General features: G+C 60.7%; 1 protein-coding gene across 1 annotated transcript; it reads left to right on the top strand.

Moving 5' to 3' along the window:
• Nucleotides 1-3433: 3433 nt before the first annotated feature.
• On the top strand, nt 3434-22677 carry PODN (podocan). Its single transcript, XM_051856483.2, has 11 exons — nt 3434-3685; nt 9883-10190; nt 11291-11384; nt 12533-12597; nt 13563-13672; nt 14814-14970; nt 15234-15349; nt 16502-17159; nt 18879-19027; nt 19985-20185; nt 21809-22677. Exons 1-10 carry the CDS (start codon nt 3511-3513, stop codon nt 20157-20159), a joined length of 2007 nt encoding a protein of 668 aa, XP_051712443.2. The 5' UTR covers nt 3434-3510; the 3' UTR covers nt 20160-20185; nt 21809-22677.
• Nucleotides 22678-23286: the final 609 nt, after the last annotated feature.

Below are 23286 nucleotides of genomic sequence, written 5' to 3'. Positions count from 1 at the left end.
CTGACCGCCCCCCCCCCCCCCCGCCTCCACAGAAAGTTCTTTTTTTTTTTTTTTAAGATTCATTTTATTCATTGGAAAGGCAGAGTTACATAGCTGGAGTGGGCTGGGGATGGGGGGTGGGGAGAGGGAGGCAGAGAGAGGGAGAAAGAGAGAGAGAGATCTTCCAGTTGCTGTTTCACTCCCCAAATGGCTACAATAGCCAGGGCTGAGCCAGATTGAAGCCAGGAGCCAGGAACTTCATGCAGGTCTCCCACGCAGGTACAAGGGCCCAAAGCACTTGAACCAACCTGTGCTGCTTTTCCCAGGCACTTTAGCAGGGCGCTGGATCAGAAGTACAGCAGCCGGGACTCCAACCAGTGTCCATATGGGATGCCGGCATCAAAGGTGGAAGCTCAACCTGCTACGCCACAGTGCCTGAAGTTCTCTGTTTTTAAGAGCTCACTTGACTAGATTTGTCCCACTGGATAATCCAGAATGGACTCCCTATTTTAGGTCCATAACCTTAATTGCATCTGCGAAGTCTCTTTTGTCATGTAACAGGTGCACAGCTTCTAGGGATTAAGGTAGGGACAAATCTGGGGGGTTCTGTCTGTGCCAGTGATGTGATTTTAGGGCCGTGAACAGGAGCTTCTTGCCCTGGGGGACTGACTCACCCATGAGAGTTTGTATGGGATGCTATGGAATTCACAAGGACTTCCAGTGCACCTGATGTGGCGGGTGAGTTTCCCTGCCCTGATTGTTTCTTGATAAGTCTTACCTTTTATCAAGATCCTTCAGGTGGAACCCATACACCCTAAACAGCATCATGGGATTTCATTCCTAAATGTCCAGACAAGCGGCTGGGACTCAGCTACTTAAAGAGGAAAGCCTTGGGCCCTACGCTCGAAGTCGGAGCAATTCCTTCCTGCTGATCAAGAGTGAGAAGAGCTCCTTGCTCCTTGCTCCCCTTCGTCATCACCGAGCCCGCTCCTGCCTCGGAGAGCCTCCTATTCTGCAGTGCTGGCTCTGTCCAGCCGTACATGTGTTCTCCCCGTCCTCCTTTGAGTTCCTTACTTCTTGTTTTAAATTAGAAGGCACTTGTCCTGGCCGTAAAGAGGGCTCCTCTTAATTCTTGCCACTTGACATTTCTATCTTAATAATGTTTCCTGGACATTGGTCAGGTCTGGATGGTGGTTTTGTCATAACAGCTGCTGTCCCCGGTGCTGTGTAGAGGCTGCTCTTGCATTTTTCTATTTAATTTAAACCTTCTGTGGTTCTTGTGTCATGGAGCAGCAGGTTAAGCTACTGCCTGCAACATCAGCATTCTACAGAAGTGCCAGTACAAGTCCCGGCTGCTCCACTTCTGAGCCAGCTCTCTGCTAATATGCCTGGGAAAGCAGCAGATGATGGCCCCAGTGCTGGGCCCCGCCACCCATGTGGGAGACCTGGGTGGAATTTCAGGCTTCTGGCTTCTGTTTGGCCCAACCCTGGCCATTGCAGCCTTTTGGGGAATGAACCAGCAGACGGAAGATCGATCTCTCTCTCTCTATATCTATCTCTACTTCTATCTCTGCTTTTCAAATAAATAAGTCTTAAAAAAAAAAAAAAAGACATTCTGTGAGATGCTAGCTTTATTTCCATCTGAACCCAGCTGGGATTTGAACCTAAGTTCAAAGCTTGTCCTTGACCTTGTGCACTACAATAACACCAAACAGGAGCTGCATAGAGTTGAAGCAGCACAGCTAGATTCGGGGAACCTGGACTTCAACCCAGCTCTGTTTTCCCCACCCTTCTGAAAGAGAATTTGCTTTCGGAGCACCAGCCTCACCTCCAGTTTCTGCCAGGGACACATGGTGATTCCCCCAGGGTATACTCCAGACGGATGATGGAGCTCTGTGCTCAGCCCCCGACAGCCACAAAACACGTGTAGGCACTGGCTTGGCACTCCATTGAAGACCCTACTTCTCTAGGGGGCAGGCAGGTTGGGTGTGGCCATGCCATGTGGCTGGCCCCTGAAACCCCTTGGACCAGGCACTTACAGGTACAAAGATGCGCTTCCCTACAGGGCTGAGCCGGTTCGGGCTTTGCGGATTTAGGATGGGGCCCTCACGCAGTGGCCCTGGGCTCGTGCTGGCGCTCGCTGTCCTAGGGGATGTTCAGGTCTCGGGCGTTCGAGCCGGTGCAGTCCTGTTCTTTTAGCTCCACTTGAATCCAGGCTCAATGTTCAGAAGACACGAGATGCATCTCTGTGTTGGCCCCTGTCCCACCCTGTGAATCATACCAACCCTCATAAGTTTGAGCTCAGAGAGGACTGGAATTTGAGGCCAAAGAAGGCAAAATATTTCCCATTCCCATCCTTGCTAAGTTCTCAAGTTATTGGTGTAATGGAAACAGACAGTTGTGGGTTCAAATCCAGGCTCTGCACTGTGCTTCCCAGGGAAAGAACTTGGGCCGTGAAGAAGGGTAACCCTGGCTCCTGGCCCCCAGCTTTGCTCACTCATGGTCATTGCACCATTCCATCAGTCCCTTGGCCTTCTGAGGCCGTCTGCTTGCCTGTGAAATAGGAGGCACCGGCAGTTCTCCCCCGCAGGACTGTGAAGATGAGAGAGTGATGCTCCTGGCCAAACCAGGGCACGGGGGCTGCAGCAGCCAGCAAAAGGTCTGGGCTGTTCACCCAGGGACCTGGCCGCACAGGTTGGGCAGATTCAGGTCCTGGGGTGACTTGTTCATCCTTCTCCGCCTCTAGCAGGAGGGCAGCCAGACGGAGCAGCTGTGGGTGCCTTGCTCACAGGCCTCGGCAGTATGGAAAGGAGAGGCTTGCTACCCAGTGGAGGGGCCAAGTACCCCCGAAGCCCAGCCCACCGCTTCCACCACCAAGTCCCTGGCGCCGACCAGTGTTGCTTCAGCTGCTAGTAGTTAATGTTCCTTTACTTGGCCACGTTTCCAGCTCCTGGGAGCCACATGGTCCACGAGGGCCCGCAGTCTACCCGCTGCCTGCCTGCCTGCCCCTGGGAGCCACACTCACCCACTCGGGTCCTAATGTGCCATCCTTCAAGGCTCGCCAGGCTGTGGGCACAGGGCCAACGCAAGTGGAGGCGGAGCATGGGGTGGAGAGCCTGGAATTCTTCCGGGAAGGGGCCCAGCAGGGTCTTGGCTGGCAGCCGTTAGCCACGGCCTGGACCCCAGGGTGGGAGAGTGGACGGGAAGGTGCTCGTGCCCGGTGGGTGTGCAAAGCCCTGCGCCCAGTGGCGCGGGGTGGAAGGGCCCTGCCTTCAGGTGCTGGGGCCGGAAGGGGGTCCGCTTCTATGCTGAAGGCTGAGAACAGGGAGGCGCTGCGGGCTAGACACCCCGCCTCCTGGGCTCTGGGCGGGGGGCGTGGTGCGGCTGCCCCGCCGGGGCGGAGAGGGGTCGGTGAGGCGGCTCTGCCTCCCCGGGAAGTGAGGCCCGGCCAAGCCCAGCGCCGGGAGGGGCAGGCCCTCCTCTCGGCGCGCCGTGGGGACCCTGTGTCCGGAGGAGGCCGGCGTCCAGCAGATGCACGCGGGGGAGGGCGGGGGAGGGGCGGGGAGAAGAAAACCCACAACAAAACTCGCCGCGCGGAGCGCACGGCTCAACTCGAATGGAAGGAGCCCGCGCCTGCGGAGCGCAGCCAAGACTCGGGCGAGCGAGCGGGGCCGGCGGGGCGCGGCACGGCGCTGGGGCGCAGCAGGTACCGGGCGCGGGCGGCGGCCGGGTGGGCAGGGGGGCCGGGGCCGCGCCGGGGCAGCGGACTCAGAGCTCCCCGCCCAAGGCGGGCCGTGCGGCTGCCCGGGGCGGGGCCGCTGCTTGTCGCCCGCTCCTTGGGACCTTGTCCCGAGGGCACGGCTGGCGATCCCCTTGGCGGTGCGACCCCCGCGCGATGAGAGCCCGGGCAGGGCCTCTCCTCCTCCCGGGCCACGGGCTGGTCCCAGCCCCGGGCCCCTCCTGCTGCGCACATCTGGAAAGAATCTGAGGGCGCAGCGGGGGGAGTGGAAGGACGCAGCGGCGACAGGGAGTGTGGGGGCAGGTGGGACCCGAGCGGGCTAGGACCCTTTACTTAGAGCGGGGGTCCCCACAGCCGCTCCTCAGGGGTCCCAGCGAGCCCACCCCCGTCTTTTTTATATAAGGAGAAACTGAGGCCCCCCAGGGCGCGTGGACAGGTGACGCGAAGCCCGCGCGTCCGCCTGGGGCTCGGCTCCCCTGGCCGCGGTGTGGCCCCAGCCCAGCGCCGCGCGCCCGCCCAGCCGGAGCCCTCCCTCAGCTGGGGGCCTGGAGTCCGTCTGTCGGTCTCCGCGACCGTTGCCCAGCGGGACAGCGGGATTGAGGAGGGGCGGGAGGCCGCCAACCGGCGAGCGTAGCGGAGGCCCCAGGTTGCAGGTCTCTGAGCTGGGGACGCGGCGGTGGCGCTGGAACACCTTACGTACGCGCCGTCAGGTGGCGAGGACGCGGCGCGCAGCTCCCGGCACCCCCGGGGGCCTGTGGCTGGGAGGCACACCTGTCGGGTGCTGCAATGCGGCTGGCCCTAGTCCGGGGGGATTTGCGCCAGCGCTGCGGGGAGTCGCGGGCTTGCGGGAGGCCCACGGAGCTGAGCGGGGCCGGCGGGGCAGGTGAAGCGGCGGTCTGCCCAGCCCCGAGAGGCTCCGCTGAGCTTGTGCCCACCCCGCTCTGGTGTAGAAGCCTTCCGCCCTGGGAAGGCCGAGGTGAGGCAGTGGCACGGGACCCGCTGGTTACTCAGAAGAGCCTGAGGCTGCACGGAAAGGCCAGCGGCTGGCCTGGGGGTTCTGCTCCTTATGCCCTCCGCTGGGGCCCAGGGCCTGGAGGACAAGGTCAGAAGCGTCAGATGGGAATGACTGTTCTCAGGACAGCTTATGCCTGAGTGCTTTGTCCCTCTGGGTAAGGCACCTCTGGGGCTGGGCCACTCATCTTCGGGATGAAGATGAGTGGCCCAGCCCTTGCAGCTCTGGATGGTTTCCCGACACCATAATCTTGGCGTGGTGGCTGATGCCCCGGGCAGCCTGAGCCTCCGGCCCTGCTCACCCTTCCTCAGACACAATCCCCCCTTCCTCCCCGACACCCAGCAGGCCTTTGCTCCTTCCCCTCTTCTGCCTCCAGTGCTTTTCCTGTCTCCCACTCAGCCTTCCAGACCAGCTCAAGGTTTGGGCAGCAGTCACAGCACACAGATTTTAACCCTGGTCTTGCCCTTAGCCTAGGCTCTGTAGACGAGGGAGTCACCAGGTCATACTGTAGATCCTTCTCGACTCTGGCTTTCATCGATTCATTCATTCGCTCAGCACATGTTTTCACTTATTTCTTTTTAAAAGATTTATTTACTTGAAAGGCAGAGTTACAGAGAGACAGCGACACACACACACACACACACACACACGCAAAGAGAGAGAGAGAGAGAGAGAGAGAGAGAGAGATGTATCTTCCATCTGCTGGTTCACTTCCTAGATAGCCACAATGGCCAAGGCTGGGTGGGACCTAAGCCTGGAGCCAGGAGCTTCCTCTGGGTCTCCCATGTGGGTGCAGGAGCCCAAGCACTTGGGACATCTTCTGCTGCTTTCCCAGGAGCATTAGCAGGGAGCTGGTTCAGAAGTGGAGCAGCTGGGACTTGAACTGGTGCCCATATGGGATGCTGGTGTTGCAAGTGCTGGCCTTACATGCTGCACCACAGTGCCAGCCCCCATGCCATGTGTGAGGAGTCAGGAGAGGAGTGAGCCAGGAGTGCTGTGGGAGCACCCGAATCCCACCAGGGGGCAGAGTGAGACACCCTGGAGCAGGGGTACTTGAAGGGATTTTGGGGGGGAGGGGCAGCGATGGGACCCCTCCCCCCCTTGTGCTTTAGGTTTAAGTCTTCCAAATAGGAAAATGAACTTCCAGGCCTGGGGTTTCTATTAGCATCCACAGGATGCAGCTGTCGGGGGCCTGGCCCAGAGCAGGTGATGGTGGAGTTGTAGCGAGTTTGAGTGAAGGAGGAAGGTGGTGCTGGGGGCCAAGGTGGTCCCTGGATTTGGGCCTCCCTTGCCCTCCCTTCTTCCCGTGCTGCCTTAACCTCCCACTTTGGGTCTGGAGGGGAGGTTCGGTTGGTGTGGAGGGAGCGGCAGGTGCAGTGGCTTCCTCAGGAATAGTAACCTGTGTGTGTTGCACCAGTGCTGGCACTGGGCTGGGCCTGCCACTTCATCTCCCGTCTCCACTTCCCAGACTGGAGGCTGAGGGTAAGAAAGTTAGTCACCCAGACCCACACCACAGTCAGGATTGGAGCCCAGGCTCGTCTGCCTCCAAAGCTCTCTGCCAGGCTGGCGCTCTGCCCAAGGGCTTGAGTTGTCTCTCACCAGGTAGACTTGTAGCTCCCGGAGACCAAGGGTCTGTTCTCCCTGCTGCTCCTCCCCACACCCCTGCCACGTGGCTGGGCACACCCATGGGGCTTGGGGGTTTGTCTTGCTCAATGGTCTTAGGAGAACGAGTGGGAAAATTGAGGCTGTATGAATAGGTCAGTAGTGTGACCAAGATCATATGGCAAACCATGGAAGTAGCACTGGCACTGCCAGGATCCCAAGGTCCCAAGGGTGGCTGGGCCAGCTGGGGGCAGGGGAGGGGCTGCCACTGGGGCCGCCACTGTCGGAGGCCTGGCTGTCTTCCCGCCTCTCCCTGGAATCCAGCTCCTCCTGTCCATCCCTGCAGCTCAGCCCCTCCCCTCTCTGCCCAGACCAGGCCAATGGTCCCTCACCTCATGGCCACTGTGCCCATCCCGTACCAGACAGGCTGTGCAGCCTTGTAGGGCTCTCAGCATGGACCGTCTTGCTCACAGGCCTCGACACACACTCACACCTTGCTTGTATCATCCCTTCCCTTTTGCCTGACACTCATCCCTCGTGGGGGCCGCATCGGGCATCACGTCTCTCAGGACGCCTTCTCTGGCCCCAGGAAAGGCAGGACTTCCTGTGGGCCCCATCGTGCCTCTGATGACCTGGGGATTATTGTACTCAGTTTACACCATGCTCTAGGCCAGCACTGGAAATACAATGAGCGCCAGAAATGCAAGCCACATGCACAATGTAAACTCTTCTAGAAACTACACTGTTAAAAAGTCAAAGGAAACAGGTAAAATTTATTTTATTTAAGCCAATATATTGGAAAAAGTTATGTAATCACTATAAAAATAAATAAGATTTTAGGGGCTGTCGTTCATATTAGGTATCGAACATTCTTTTCGGTACTACATCTGTGGAATCCGGGGCCACTACATTTTACACTCACAGCGCATCTGCATTTGGATCAGCCATGCTGCAAGTGCCCCGTAGCTGAGTGGTGTGGGGCGGCTGCCAGAGCACGCAGGGCCCCGCGGGCCCCTGAAGGGCAGCCGCCGTGCCTAAGTCTTCTGTCTGGGTCCCCAGCACAGAGGAGAGGCCCAGGGGAGAGAAGCAGAGCGTGGGGTTGGGCCCAGGGTGGGAGCTCCCCTGGGCCATTCAACAGCTGTTGCAGCGGCTGCTCCCCGCGGGCCCCAATTCCCTGATCTGCAAAGTGGTGATGATAACATTTTCAGCATGGGCTGGAATGCTCATATAAAGACATGTTTGTACAGTTTCCAGATTTTTACAGACATGAAACCGCAGGGAAAGGAGGAGGAAGAGCCCGTGCACAGGATGGGTGGGGATGAGCCTCCTTCCTCTGGCCCCTGCCCCTGGCCTCCTGCTCGGCTTGCATTTGGAGTCCATGCCCACACCCGCCTCGCAGAGCCCCAGCCTGCAGTGGGGTCACACAGGCAGGAAAGGGGGAGGCTTGCTTCCGTCCAGTGCTGGCTGCGCCGGGGGCTGCAGGCGCGTGAGCTGGCTGTGGGGTTGTGAGTGCCATGGAATGAGGAACTGCAGGCTGGCATCTGGCCAGGGCACAGGGTGGCAGGGGTGTGGGAGGGCGAGCATGGGGCCAGGGGCTGCGTGTGTTGGGCTCCCTGGTTCCCTGCCAGACCAGCGGCTGGCACCTGCGTGGGCCTTTCGGGTCAAGGGAGCCTGGCTGCACCCCTCTTCTCTCTGCTCATACTTCTGCCCTCCAAGACCTCGTGTACCTTCTCCACTGTCACCCCAGTCTAGGTGGCCTGTGGGTATTGGCCTTGGTGCCTGCTGCCCCCTCAGACAGAAGGCAGGGACCTTACCCAGCCCACCTGGGCCCCTGGTGCCCAACACAGGGCTGGGCCCTGATGGCGCCACACCTTGCAGATGGCGGCAGAGTGGGATCTGCAGGATCTCAGCAGCCACGAGGCAGCAGGGTTCCCGGATGACTGGTGCGTCTGCCCCAGCAGGGGGCAGGCCTGGGCCTGGGCTGGAAAGCCACGTGGCATCTAGATAGGGCCCTCGGGTGTGGGCAGTGGGCTGGTTGAGTGGATGGGCGGTAGGGAGAGCTGAGGCTTACTGGGCACTTACTGTGTGCAGGAAGTGTCTCTCACTGTGTTGTCACAGTCTCCCGTGGGGACAGTTCTGTTCTCCCCTAAGGAGGAGTGAAGAAGCTGAGATCAGAAAACCTGCCCAAAGCCGCACAGCTGGACATGAGCCAGAGCCAAGACCACAGCCCTGGCCGTCTGGCTGCAGAGCGTCAGTGTCACCGTCAAGTTCCCAGTGAACCGTCCAGGCCCAGCACCTCAGCAGACCCTTCCTTACTTCTCTGCGGGTTGTGGTGCCCGAGGGTGGTGGCAGGAAGGGGGCTCAGCTGGAGTCCCGTGCTGTCGGCCACTTGGCTCAGGAGCAGGTGCCGGGCCTCGCGGTGTGCGGCCGTCCAGCTGTGATGGCAGCACCTCGCCGCCTAGTGGTGCAGGGGCTCTGGTGTCTGCTCCCTGCGAGCGCAGGCGTGTCGTCTGCGTTGTGCAGGTGAGGAAGGTGAGGCTCAGTGAGGCCAGAGCCAGCACGTGGTGGAGGCGGGGCCTCTGAGCCGCTGCCTGTCAGGACTCAGCCCTGAGCCAAGGCCAGGCCCAGGGTACTGCAGGGGCAGTGGACCTCCATCAACTCTTGCACCCGTTCCCTGCTGCACCAGGGGACCGTGCTGGGGAGTGGCTGTGCAGGGGGCAGCGGTCAGGTGAGCGGATCGGGCTCTGGTGGGAGCCGCTGGCAGCAGGCATGGGCCCGGACATGACACAGGCAGCTGCAGCTCCGTTCACTGGTGCTTTCTCCGAGCCAGACTCAAGGCTTGGCCTGCACCCACGCAGAGAGCCGCATACAGTCCTGGGTGGGGAAAAAGATACCTTTGGGCATTCACACCGTAGCCCCGCTAATGCTAGGCCCTGGGGGACACAGTGTCCATCTTCCTGCCCCCACATCATTACGCTAGAGGTGGTTCTGGGAAAAGACGTCACTGGCGGCAGAAGGGAGGGGAAGGGCGGTCCAGGCAGAAGACCAGCACATGCGCAGTACAGGCAGAAGAGCGGCACATGCGCAGTCCTATAGCGAGAGACTAGGCTCCTGATGACCGGGACTGAGAGTTGTATTGGGAGAAGGGCAGGGCAAGTCCCAAGGTCCGAGCACGGCGAGCGGAAGACCTAGGATACACCCTGCTAGTGCTGGCCCACAGCGGCCTGGGGCTGCTGGAGGAGGGGCAGGGTCTCCCAGCGCTACCTGTGCCAGTGCAGTAAGAGCTCAATAAAGGCAGGTCCCACCTCAGCTTTCCCTTCTGTGCAATGGGCATTCCTTGGCGCCAAGCCTGGTGAAAGGACAGAGGCTGTCCCTCCCCTGCAGGGGTGGCCCTGGTGGGAGTGAGTGGGGAGGAGGGCGGCAGCCAGCAGATCATCAGGGTGCTGAGGACAGGGTCCAGAGTGGACACTGCCTGTGCCCCAGGCTTAGTGGACCTGGACCTGACGTTTCGAGGAGTGCCAGGGTGGGTCTGACTCGTCCTCTCCTGCAGGCACCATGGCCCAGAGCAGGGCGCTGCTGCTCCTGCTGCTGTTGCCGCCGCAGCTGAACCTAGGACCTGTGCTTGCCGTGAGGGCCCCAGGGTTTGGCCGCAGTGGCGCCCACAGCCCGAGCCCCGAAGAGAATGAGTTCGTGGAGGAGGATCCGGTGCTGGTCCTGAGCCCCGACGAGCCAGGGCCTGCAGCCGACTGCCCTCGGGACTGCGCCTGCTCCCAGGAGGGAGTGGTGGACTGCGGTGGCATTGACCTGCGGGAATTCCCGGGGGGCCTGCCAGAGCACACCAGCCACCTGTCCCTTCAGGTGAGGCCACTTCTGCACCAGCACGCCCCAGGGACGGCCCTGGAGTCCCCGGCTATCACGGCTCTGTGTTTCATCCACAGCCTCCAAAACTTGGGCCTCCCTGCCCCCAGGTATAGGGTGCTAGGTCCAGTCAGAGTCATGGTAGGACCCCATGTGCCTCTGGTCCAAAGCACTGTGCTGTGTCAACATAGAGCCGGCTGGGCTGGAGCTGGGTAAGGAGTCAGGCTCTGCCCGGCAGGCCACCCCTGGAACAGCCAGGCCACCACAGACACCATCTCAGGGCAGAGCAGAGCACACCCACGCGAGAGCGCTTGGAGGCCTGGACAATGGGTGCTGGCGAGCATTCACGAACGTTAGCCTGGCCTTGCAGCAAGGGGTGTCTGGGAGCGCTGGTTCACCCAGGGTAGCCTGGTGGTCTGTAGCCCTGGGCCATGGCGGGGTCGGCCACATCCATTTCCAGAGGCCAGACCCTGTGTGGGGAGGTGACCCACAGTCCCACGACACTGGGGGTCTGGAGCTTGGTTTGCGGATCCCCTTGTTATGTAAGCTGTGTCTCGGGTACCTGCTCTGTGCCTCTGGCCCTGTGTGGGATGCTGGGCAGGTAGGGAGGACTCTGACCCACCTTGCCTTCGGGTGCTCACAGTCTGGCGAGGTCTAAACCGAGACATCAAGTAGAAACAAATAGAAGGAGTTGAGCCGTGTGGGGTTCAGAGCAGGCTCCATAACGCCTACAGCCCAACCCAGGGTGGCTTCTGGAGGAGGTGCTCACTGACCCTGCTTTTTAAAGGGTTCGGGTGGAGTGGGGGCCCCAGGGTCAGCAAAATAAAGCAGAGTGGTTTCTGGCTTGGACACCGGCCACCATGTAGCAGCACGCCAGGTGGAACCGTCTGTGGAGCCTCGTTCGTGGGCTCCTTGATGCAGGACCCACAAAGCTGTGCCTCAGCACCCACATTCAGGCCTGGCCCAGAGTGGGCGCTAGGGTCTGCCTGCAATGGGGGAGACTCTGAAGGAGGTGCCCAACAGAGACCATGGCTCATAGGGCTGGGGCTGAGGGTTGGGGCACCCCTGGCACCTGCTGATGCTAACACCCCCCACCCCAGAACAACCAGCTGGAGAAGATCTTTCCCCAGGAACTCTCTCGACTACACCGGCTGGAGACTCTGAACCTGCAGAACAACCGCCTGACGTCCCGAGGTGAGGGGCCCCGGGGCTCAGGTGGGGGCCTAGGGCCCGTGGGTGCAGGGAGCTCCCGGGAGCACCTGGGCTAGGCTGGCAGCAGGGCTGCGCAAGGGGCCCCGTTGTTACTGAGTGCTTCTGCCACCTGGCAGGGGGCCAGGGGCTCAGCTTCCCAGGACCCTGTCACGGAGTCTGACTCACAGGGGGTCCTTAGAGTCCCCCCAGTTTTAAGAAATTGGCTTTTTTTTTTCCTGATGATGAAAATAATCTCTGATAAGGTAGAAATTTTGAAAAATAAAATGGAAAAAACCCTCATAATTCTGCCTCATAATTGATTGCAATGAATAACCACTATTGACATTTTGATGCACCGTATTTCTTTCCATTTTTAAAACAAGCAGCTTTGTGGAGGTGTTTCTGTACCGTTAGATCGGCCCGATGTAAAGGCACGAGCTGATGCGGTTTGGTCAGGTTGTAAGGGGACGCGGCAGCCGCCACAGCCCAGCCCCGTCTTTCTGGCTTCGTGTTTGTAAATTCAGAGCTGAACGCCTACAGTAGCTGTTACAACCTGCCTCACTTCCCTTCGCGATTCGTTTAGCATCATTTTTCAGGCTGCTAAACACTCGGCCTGGCTGTCCCAGCGCAACAGCAGGGCTTCCGTGACGAGGCGTGTTTATGTAACTGTTCCCTCTCGCGAGCTACTTGGGCCAGTCCCAGCATCTGAGGGTCCGGGAGCCCGGAACTGAGGGTCAGAGGCCGGCCTCAGGGCTGGAGAGGGGCCAGTCTGGCTGGACTCCCGGCCACACTGCATCTGCCAGACGGGGCGGGGGCCGCCCAGGTGCTGGCCCAGCGCAGAGGCTGTCGGTCAGTCCCGGGGTGTGAAGAGCGGCTCTGACCCTCCAGCCGGTCCCCAGGGCAGAACTCCTCCCGGCTGGATCCTTTCAGCCACGCCTGATGCTTGCTCCTCTGAGTTTGGGCCCCCGTGAGCGAGGAAGAAGGGCACAGGGGCTGGGCAGGCCTCTGGGGACCGAGTGGGGAGGGACAGGGCCGTCGGGCCTCGCTTGTCCCGGCGGGTGGGGGGGGTAGGGGAGGGAGGTAGGCTCCCGCCATGCTCCCCTGTAGCGTCTCCTTCATCCAGGGCTCTGACTGCTGCCTGTCCTTTGAAGGGCTCCCGGAGGAGGCGTTTGAGCACCTGGCCAACCTCAATTACCTGTACCTGGCCAATAACAAGGTGAGGGCCGTGCAGGTGCTGCCCGGGCCTCCTGGCGGCCTTCAGCTGAGTTCCTCTTCCGGGGTGCTGCTGGGTCCAAACTGCTGCCCGGGCGAGACTGGGTCGTGAGGAGGGAGACACAGGCCCACACTGGAGCCCAGGGCGTCTGGGAGTGCCAGATAAGGAAGATGGAGGCCAAGGCCTCCAGCAGTTGGGGAGGATGGGGCAGGGCCATGATACTGGGATTCCTCCAGCCAGGGGCCCTGGGGGTGGTGGTGGGCCCCTGGCAGTGGGGTGTGCACTGCAGTAGAGGGGGCAGCGTGAGTGAGACCACAGACACTCAACTCCTTAGAGGTGGTGGGTCCAGGCCGTCCCTGCCCTTCTTGATCTGGACTCCCCCTGGGGACCTCTCCCCTCCCAGGCTTTGACTTCCCCCCTGCTCCATGGCCATGCGCACTGGCAGCCTCCAGGCCTTCCTGCTCCCTGAGCCTGACCCTGCCCCTAGGTATCTGCTTCCTGCTCACAGCCCCAGACCTAGTTTGCCCTCCCCACCCACGGGGCTCCATAAAGGGCGCCTCTACCTCCCTTAGCGGCACTGCTACAGGCAGCAGATCCAGGGCTGCAGCGGGTCCCGAGCGCCCTCGCCCCCGCCAGCCCCACGGCAGGTCACCGTCCCTCCCTGATGGCCCTGCCTGTCTGTCTGTCTGCTTCCCCATTCTCAGAACAGCCCTGCTTCTACCCCTGCTCCCCAGGATCCCCTGGGCCAGCCGGCAGGGCAGGGACAGGTCCCGCGGCTTTGAATACCGAGCTAAGGAGAGGTTCTGCGTTTGCTTCATCAGGGGCTAGGGGCCAGTTTCACGGCAGAAGGACGGCCCTGGCCGCAGGGAAGAGTCAAGTTGAAGTGGCCCGGCTGGGCTGCAGGCAGTGGGGCCGGAGCTGGCCCCACTCCTGCCTTAGCCTCTCTGCCCTGGCTCTTCCCTTTCCAGCTGACCTTGGCACCTCGATTCCTGCCAAATGCCCTGATCAGTGTGGACTTTGCTGCCAACTATCTCACCAAGATCTATGGGCTCACCTTTGGCCAGAAGCCAAACTTGAGGTCAGAGGTCAGAGGGGTGGTCCTGGGCTTGGGCTGGGGGAAGGGAGGCACTGAGGGCCATGTTGTGCTGTGGGTGATGGGTCCTCATGCTCGGGCTGTGTGAAGCCACACTCAGGGGCTGGAGGAGCCGGGATCCAGAAGGCGGGGGCTGCAGGGTGAGGAGGTCTTAGTCTGAGAGCCAAGGGCAGAGTATGGACACTGGGGCACTGGCGAGGGTGTCCCCCTTCTCAGTCCCTAGGGCAGGGGAGCCCCTTCCAGGAGGCACAGCTGCCTTCCCCTGGAAGTGGTGTGGGGGCAGTGAGCATCCCCCGCACAGCTGTGCCAGTAGGGCAAGGTATACTTGGCTGGGGCTGGAGCAGGGCGGGGCAGACACTATGCAGAGCCCACGGCTTCTCTGTCCCTGATCTGTCGCTCACTTAACTCTCTCCAACCCCTCCAATGGGACTGTCCCCAGTCCCATTCCTCAGATGAGAAGGCTGAGGCACAGGAGAGGCCACACAAGAGGGGCAAGATGGAGCAATGCCAGGGTACTTCAAAAAGTTATAGAAGTAAAAGATAAGTTTATCCTGGTGAAAAATGCATTGACATCCGTGCAGAGTGTCTTCATGAGATGCGTTTCCCACAGGCTTTGCGAAGCACCCTCATACTGACCTTGCTCCTCGTCTTCCCTCCTGCCAGCAGGGTGGCCACGTGAGGGTAGGGGCCTGGCGCTGTGTCTACTCTTAGGTCTGGCCAGTGTGGCACCCATGGCCTCTGTTTATGTATTTACGTGTATGTGTGTGTGTGCACGTATGCATGCCACAGATGCTGTGACATACTTACCATGCTGGCTGAGTAAGTGTCACCTCCTCTGAACCAAGGCCTGCATTGGGTGCCAGGACAATGAGGCAGGAGGGACAGGCCCTGTCTCCAGGCAAAGTTCCTGCAGAACTCAGAGCCGGCTGCGTGGGGCTGATAGGTGGGGGTGAAGGGGCCGAGAGGGACAGAGACTCCAGTCCTTCTTGCCCAGGGTTCTCCCTGGCTGTGTGGGTCGGTTTGCGCCCTTGGGCTTGCATGGGGGAAGAGCACCTGGGCCCCAGACCTGTCTGAGCAGGAGGAAGGGGGGAGCCCAGGTGAGGTGAGGCCTGTGCTTGACCCCTAGGTCCGTGTACCTGCACAACAACAAGCTGGCCGACGCCGGGCTGCCTGACAACATGTTCAACGGCTCCAGCAACGTTGAGATCCTCATCCTGTCCAGCAACTTCTTGCGCCATGTGCCCAAGCACCTGCCACCGGCCCTGTACAAGTTGCACCTCAAGGTGGGAGGGGGGAGGCAGGGGAACGAGCAGGCGCCATGACCAGGGCCCGAGAGCAGGGACTTGCAAGGGGGAAGTGTCCAGGTCACAAAGTCGGTGGAGGTCAAGTAGGTAGGAGCCTGGGCACCGGCCGGTGGTGTGGGTTAGCACACACCGGGGATGCTCCAGGCCCGGGTCTCCCCCCGGCAGCTCCCCAGACAGCTGTCAGCCCTGCCCTGGCCCTTCACCTTCCCCTCAAGCTCCCCTCCTTGCCTTTCCACCCCCAGAATAACAAACTGGAGAAGATCCCACCAGGGGCCTTCAGTGAGCTGAGCAACCTGCGGGAGCTGTACCTGCAGAACAACTACCTGACAGACGCGGGCCTGGACAACGAGACCTTCTGGTGGGTCCCCGTCTCACCACGTCCTCTGCACGGCCGCGGTGCTGGGGAAGCCCCTCCCAGGGCGCACTGCCAAGCCAAGGCCTTGCTCACTCATCCCTTGCCCACGTGGCCTCTGTCGATGGCTCTGTCCCCAAGAACAAGTGACGTGTTTGGGTTTGGCCGTACAGGGTTCCAGTGAGGCAAGGGAGCATTTGCAGAGTCTGGCTTCTGGGTATAAAATGCAGACTCAAGCACTCTTGTTGAAGGCAAATGCATTTTTAAAAAGTTTATTTGTTTATTTGAAAGGCTGAGGGACAAAAGGGAGAAGCGGAGAGAGAAAGAAATCTTCCATCTGTTGGTGTAGTCCCTGAGTGCCTGCAGCAGCTGGGACTGGGTCAGGCTGAAGCCGGAAGCCCAGGACTCCACCCCAGTCTCCCTCGTGGGTGGCAGGGCCCAAGCCCTTGGGCCATCTTCTGCTGCTTTCTCAGGTGCATCAGCAAGGAACTAGATGGGAATCTGGGACTGGAAATGGCAGCATCACAAGCAGTGGCTTAGCCGGCTGCACCACAACACCAGCCCTGCATTTTTATTTTTAAAAACAATTCTTATTATCATTTTGTATTTTAAAAGCAGAGAAAGAGAAACAGAGAATACGACATCTTCCATCTCCTGCTCTGTTACCCAGATGCCTGCAACCACCAGGGCTGGGCCAGGCGGAAGCCAGGAGCCTGGAACTCTTATTGGGGTCTCCCACGTGGGTGACAGAGACCCAAGTCCTGGAGCTGTCACCTGCCCCCTCTCAGGGTGCACGTTAGCAGAAAGCTGGGTGGGAAGCCCAGGAACTGGAACTGGGACCAGGCAGTCCCATATGGGATGCGGGCATCCCAGTGCCACTTAACTGGTGTGCCAAATGCCTGCCCCACATTTCATTTTTTAGGGCCTGGGGAAGCCACAAAAGGCTAACTAAAGATGGAACAGTGGTCTTCAAATAAAACTGTGCTAGACCCTTCTTACACCAGTGGCACTGAGAGACAGAGAGAGGCTCAGAGGACTGAGGTACCCCAGCCCTGAGTGGCAGAGCAGGTTAGAGGCCGGTCCCCGCTGCTTCCTTGGGAATAGGGGCGGCAAGAAGCAGGTGTGGACCTGCCAACTCTCCTACCCCTCCCTCCCCAGGAAACTCTCCAGCCTGGAGTACCTGGATCTGTCCAGCAACAACCTGTCTCGGGTCCCCGCGGGGCTGCCGCGCAGCCTGGTGCTGCTGCACCTGGAGAAGAACGTCATCCGCAGCGTGGACGCCGACGTACTGACGCCCATCCGCAGCCTCGAGTACCTGCTGCTGCACAGCAACCAGCTGCGGGCGCAGGGCATCCACCCGCTGGCTTTCCAGGGCCTCAAGCGGCTGCACACGGTGCACCTGTACAACAACGCGCTGGAGCGCGTGCCCAGTGGCCTGCCCCGTCGCGTGCGCACCCTCATGATCCTGCACAATCAGATCACGGGCATCGGTCGCGAAGACTTCGCCACCACCTACTTCCTGGAGGAACTCAACCTCAGCTACAACCGCATCACCAGCCCGCAGGTGCACCGCGACGCCTTCCGCAAGCTACGCCTGCTGCGCTCACTAGACCTGTCCGGCAACCGCCTACACACGCTGCCGCCTGGGCTACCCCGCAACGTGCATGTGCTGAAGGTCAAGCGCAACGAGCTGGTCGCCTTGGCCCGCGGCGCGCTGGCAGGCATGGCCCAGCTGAGGGAGCTCTACCTCACTGGCAACCGGCTGCGCAGCCGGGCTCTGGGGCCCCGCGCCTGGGCGGACCTCGCCCACCTGCAGGTATGGGGGGTGAGAGGGGCTAGGCTGAGCATGTGACATACGAGGGCGTCTTCAGAAAGTTCATGAAGCGGGGAGCACTTACTTGGCCTAGTGGTCACTGGTGACACCTTCCCATTCATTCATTCCAAAGCCTGTACTGTGCCCCCAGCGTGTGCCAGCCTCTGCTCTTAGAACTGGGGGCCCTATGGACTAAGGCAGGTGGAGGGCCCCTACCCTCCAGAGTACACGCTTAGACTCAGCTCAGGCATCGCTTCCTCCAGGAAGCCCCCTCCCCTGCACCAACAAGGGCCAGGTCAGTTTGGTCAAGGCCCGGGAGGAGGTTGGCCAGGGTGTCTGATGGGGGGAGAGGAGGGTCTTCCTCCCTCTGGAGCTCCCTCCAGGCAGTGTCAGAGCCCCACCTGTGCTAACCGCCTTCTCCCCCTGGAATGCTTGCCCCAAGGTGAGGCTGGGTCAGGCCCCGCCCCTGGGCTCCTTCATAGCAGCCCAGGTTCCTGACTTGTCGTGGTCAGCTTGTCTCCATTTACCCTACCAGATGAGAAAGTACCAGGGTAGAGAAGCGTGATGGGGGCACCATGGAAACAGGGAGCCCTGAGCATGGAGAGGTGAATGGGAGGCCTGGCTCTGCTGTCAGGATTCACAGCCCCCCACTTCCTGACCCTACACCCCAGCCTCCCAGAGTGAGGAAGGGAGCTTAGAGTTCATGGACTTGCCGCCTGGCAGCTGCATAGGTGTGACTCTGGCCAGGGTTCACCGGCCACTGAGGGGCATGAGGGTGGCCCAGAGGCTGTGCACGTGCACGGCTGCTTACCTCTGCTCCTGGGGAAGCCCACCCCAGCCCCCTGACTGCTGGCTCCAGGCAGGCAGTGACCTTGGGACTGACCAGCCTGGGGGTGGGTTGCCCACGGTCGCTGTGGGCCTCACACCCCCTCACCTGTGGCTGCTGAAGTTCATGAGTAGGTAGCCCTACCTGGTGCCTCCCCCTACTCCACGCAGGGCCAGCGGGGGTGGGATTCAAAGGCTAAGGACACTGACTTCTGCCCCTCTGAGATCTTCAGCTGGTTGGAAGTGACAAGTGTGTTTAGGAAGAGGCTCTGAATTCATGTGGGAAGGCAGAGGGGCCTGGGTGGGACACACATCTGGGAGAACAAGGGTTTGGAGTTAGGTATCCCAGGCCCTCTCCTCTTAGGGGTTGGGTAGCACTGCACAGGTGACTTAAACCCTATGAGCCTGTATCCCCTTTGGAAAATGGGCATAGCTATAGACCCATCCCCTCCACAGGGCTATGGTGGGGTTTGGATGTGCTGGGCTTGGTGGGAGTTTTGTATGCTCTTCAGTGCTTTTTTATTTTTAAGATTTGTTTGTTTATTTGAAAAGCAGAGTTACAGAGAGGGAGAGACAGAGAGAGGAATCTTCCATCTGCTGGTGCACTCCCCAGATGGCTGCAATGGCCAGCGCTGGGCCAGGCTGAAGCCAGGAGCCAGGAGCATCATCAGAGTCTCCCACATGGGTGCAGGGGCCCAAGGACTTGGGCCATCTTCCACTGCTTTTCCTGGTGCATTAGCAGGGAGCTGGATCAGAAGTGGAGCAGCCAGGACTCAAATCTGCACCTCTATGGGATGCCAGTGTTGCAGGGAACAGCTTTACCCACTAAGCCACAGCACTGGCCCCTGTTCGCTGCCTTGCACAGGGGGTCCCTGACTCCTTTGGTCACCCCTGCAGCTGCTGGACATTGCTGGGAATCAGCTCACAGAGATCCCGGAGGGCCTCCCGGAGTCGCTGGAGTACCTGTACCTGCAGAACAACAAGATCAGTGCTGTGCCCGCCCATGCCTTTGACTCCACACCCAACCTCAAGGGCATCTTTCTCAGGTAGGAGAACCCCGGGGGCCCCGCCAGCAGCCCCATGGGACCGGCCCAGCTCCAGTGGGATAGTTGAGGCACACGGGGACAGTTCAGAGGCAGAGGTCAGTGTGGGTGGCCTGACTCCCTCCCTCGCCTCCCTGCCGGCTGTGGGACCCTAGGAGCTTCTGTTGGTTCAGCTCTTGAGGGCGGGGCAGTCCTGGTGAGGCCCGATGTGGCCTACAGGTTTGTCCAAGGGCTTTGGAAACATGATAAAGCAGTGCCCACCCTTTCACCATGTGTTCCTGGGTGGGAAGAGCACGGGGGATGGCTGGGCGATTCAGGATGGAGGTGTCCGGTGCTGTCTGGGCTGTGGGTATGGGGCTGGGGGTTTGCAGTGATGCAAGGACCCGGCAGCTCAGCTGTGGAGGCTTCCATTGAGCAGGGCTAGGGAGGTTTTCCCCACTGCCCCCGATCCCTGCCCTGCCGTAGCAGCTGGTTGGGGCAGGAAAGAGAAGGGCACAGGGTGCACTCCCAGGGGCGCTGTGGCCACCAAGGCCCAGGCTTGGTGATCTGGACCCAGGCCTCTGCAGCAGTGCCGAGGCACAGCCTCTGTCTTTGCACTACCTGCATGTGTGCCTGCTCCTCTCAGCTCTGGCCTCACCTGCAGGCTCGGGTCCACGCCGGAGAGTGAGCCGAGAGGCAGCTTCTGCATCCGCCACTCCCCAGCTAGTGGTGAGAGCTGTGGGCCGAGGCAGGCGTCCCCGCACCCTACGATGACTGGGCCAGCGCCAGTCCCCACCCCAGGCTGGTGCTTCCCCAACAACCTGCACATCCGCTGTGCTCCGTGCTTCTCAGCCCGCAGCCTGTCTACACTGCAGCATTCCTGGGAGGGCCTGACTCCTCCTCGTGTACCCCCAGGGGGGTGGGGAGCTGTGGGGCTGTGCAGGGCTCCGGCATTGACCCCTACGTGGACGGCTTGCGCAGGTTTAACAAGCTGGCCGTGGGCTCAGTGGTGGAGAGCGCCTTCCGGAGGCTGAAGCACCTGCAGGTCTTGGACATTGAAGGCAACTTTGAGTTTGGTGGTGTTTCCAAGGACCGTGGCCGCTCGGAAGAGGAAGAGGAGGAGGAAGAGGAGGAGGAGGAAGAGGAAACAAGATAGTGACAAAGGACAGAGATCTGACCTAGGTAGGTGGCTGGGCAGGGCGTGGCACTCACCTCTTCCCCACCCCTGACCCCAGTCCAGTCTTGAGCCATTCTCTGTCCTGCTCCCTCCGCTCATGGTGAAAGCCTCTAAGAGCACTTGAAGCACAGCCCCCGTGATGGGAGCTGCCCTGAGCAGGGTCGGACACGCAGGCCTGGGGCTCAGGGGCGAGGTCGGGGCTGGAGATGGGGCTCCAGGCATTGTCAGCTAGGCGAGGGGAGCTTGCACCCAGCAGTGAGTGAGTGGGCGGGTGCAGCAGGCGGGGAGCCTGCAGAGGAGGCGGGGGCAGTTAGGAAAGGAGCTGGGAAAGTCACAGGCACAACACAGATGCACTCACGCACCAGCACCCTTCACCCACGAGCACAAACAGGTCTAACACGCGCATTCACAAAGCACACACAGACGTGTTCATAGGCACAGGCCATGGGTGCACACCCACACATGGCCTTTACGTGAGCATGTGTGTGGGCACACACGCACACACAGAAGTAGGGAGCCAGCCATGCCCCAGAGGCTGTGGTAGCTGAGTGCTGGGGGGCCCCTGGCTTTATCCACACGGAGGTCATCTGGAACTCTGTAGGGGCTGACTGCAGAGGGAGACTGGGTGACGAGAGTGGCTCCAGCCTGCTCCAGGTCCGGCTGTGGAGAGATGGAGAGGGCGGTAGTGGGAAGGCGTGGGCTGTTCTAGAAGGGCGCCTTTCATCTGATGCCTCTTCTCGGGTTGGAGCTTGTGTGGTGCTGACAGGGCGGGCTGTGGTGGGCAGGAGGGTTGAATGCGAGTGCCCCATGGAGCCGGGGGGTGCGGGGGGGAGGCCAGCGCCTCTTCCACTGTGGTGGGCGGGCCGAGTAGCTGCAGGCACAGGCAGCATGGTGGCCTGGTGGAAGGGAAGGAGGAGCAGACAGGCGGCCTGGGTGGGCAGAGCGCTGGCCAGGGCTGTGGAGGTGTGGGCGTGGAGGCGGCCAGCAGCCAGGAGCAGAGGTCAGGAGGTCAGAGACGGCTGGGAAGTGGCTGCGGGCAGGATGCTGGCCGCTGTTAGGGTGGTGACTGGGGGGAGCCCGAGGGGCTGCTGATGGCTAACAGGGAGTTGGCGAGGGGTCCACGCTGATGACAGAGAAGATGGACAGAGTCATGCCGGTGTGGAGGGACAGGCCTTGGCGGGGCTTGGGGGTCCCTCTGCCCTGCTCCTGGGGCCTGGGCTGCAGGGGTGCAGCCCCTTCTCCCGAGGCCTTGCTCTCATGCAGGCCAGGGCTCAGCCTCAGGGGCCACTGCCTGTTCACTGAGGACACTCTGGCCTCATGTGTGGACTGTCATGTCCTGCAGGGGACAGAATCTGGGCCCGTGGAGGACATTGACTATGGCCAGGTGAATTGAGTGAGACCCCAGGAGAGGCCTCAGAGAGTGGCCATGGTGGGTCCCAGAGGCTCTGTCTGGTTCATGCTGGCATGAGTGCCTCCCATTGGCTCCAGGCTCCAAGGGCCAACCCCTCTCCCACTCACAATAGCCTGGCGTTCCCAGGGTCCCCTTAAGCAGGGCCCCCAGCTGCCATCGTCCCCGCGTGCTGGTATGGCAGGCAGGGTGGCCCCTGACTCTCCTGTGTGTTCTGCAGGACGCTGGACTCCTTCCTGCAGCGAGCCCTCATCCTGCCACGCTCCCACCGACGCACCCAGCACTGCACCCTGGGGAGTTGCGCAGGACACAGGTCACACCCAGCCTAACTCCTCCCTGCAGCGTGTCCCTCAGGCTGAGATGTGCAGGCACCAAGCCACACCCCTTCACACACACACACAGCCAGCTGCAAACTGTCACACTCCACCCCGAGCCCTCTGCTGCCACCACGCCCTCGGAGTCACGCAGACGGGAAAGGTCTGGTCTATCCTGGCACACATATAGCTGGCTCCTGTCCCCTGTCTGTGTCTTACACACACACACACACACACACACACACACACACACACACACACAGAGTCAGGTGCAAGCAGCAGCCCACAGCTCTTGCCTGCAGCCAGAACAGCTCTTCAGCTGGCCCGTCCATCTGTCCGTCCGTCCCCTGGAGAAGTAGGGTTATCTCCGTGCTCTGTGGCCAGGTGCCTGCCACCCTTGGGAACTCACAAAAGCTGGCTTTTGTTCCTTTCCTGCCCTTTGGGGACAGGAACCTCCTGGCCCCACCCCCACTGAGAGCCCCTTGCAGGCCACCGGCAGCTCCCGCGGGCGAGCCCCAGTGAAGCAGACAGGAAGGCTGCCGGGCGCCACCCGGGGCTCAGGGCAGGAGTGAGACTGAGGGCGAGCAGAGAGGGCGAGGGGGGAGGGCCCAGCTGCACCTGTGAGACATCATCTTTATTCTTTGGACCTACAGAAAGTTTTAGGTGCCTTTGATTTTTTTTTATTCTTTTTGAAGAAAAAAATGATAAAAAATCTCTAAGCTGATTTTTCTTGTTACAGAAAAACTAATATAAAAGCATTATCCTTGCCCTTGCAGCCTATGGCCGTGTGTGTGCGTGTGTCCTGCCAGGGGAAGTCAGGATGTGGGCACCTCAGCCCTGCAGGCCAGACTGCAGGAACTGGGGCAGGGGCGGATCTTGGGGACAGTGAGAAAGCTGCCCAGGGCAGAGATCCAGGGAGACCTGGCTTAGCCACAGTAAGGAGGCCTTGGGATGGGGTGGGGGGGCAGCCACCAGCATGGTGGGGATGAGCCGGTGGGGCCAGGACCTCCACACTGGGTACAGGCTCGCTCTAGATTCCCAGAAGCTCAGCATCACAGCAAAGGACCTGCAAGGGTGACCCTTGCACCGAGGGGCTGTGTCCCCGAGAGGAGGGAAGGGGGCTGCAGACAGGTCTGCAAGCTGGGGCAGAACCAGGGCTCTGCAGGCCTTCCCGGGCAGGTGCCTCTGCCCCCATGAGAGCAGAGCTGGGAGTGCAGGGAGTGGAGGGGGTGGCATCCGGCCCTGAGGGAAGAAGGACCCCTGATGGGAGGTGGTGACCTCCCCACCACTGGGGCTGCGTGTAAGTTCACACCTGTCAGGTCTGCTAAGGAGGGGCCCCCTGCCTCGCGCTGGGGGAGGCTCGGCTGTGCAAAGGGTCTTAGAG

The sequence above is a fragment of the Oryctolagus cuniculus genome, chromosome 7 (assembly GCF_964237555.1).
Source record: "Oryctolagus cuniculus chromosome 7, mOryCun1.1, whole genome shotgun sequence".
Taxonomy (NCBI): domain Eukaryota; kingdom Metazoa; phylum Chordata; class Mammalia; order Lagomorpha; family Leporidae; genus Oryctolagus; species Oryctolagus cuniculus.
Note: the sequence above shows the minus strand (reverse complement) of the source record. Positions and strands in the feature narration are given on the sequence as shown.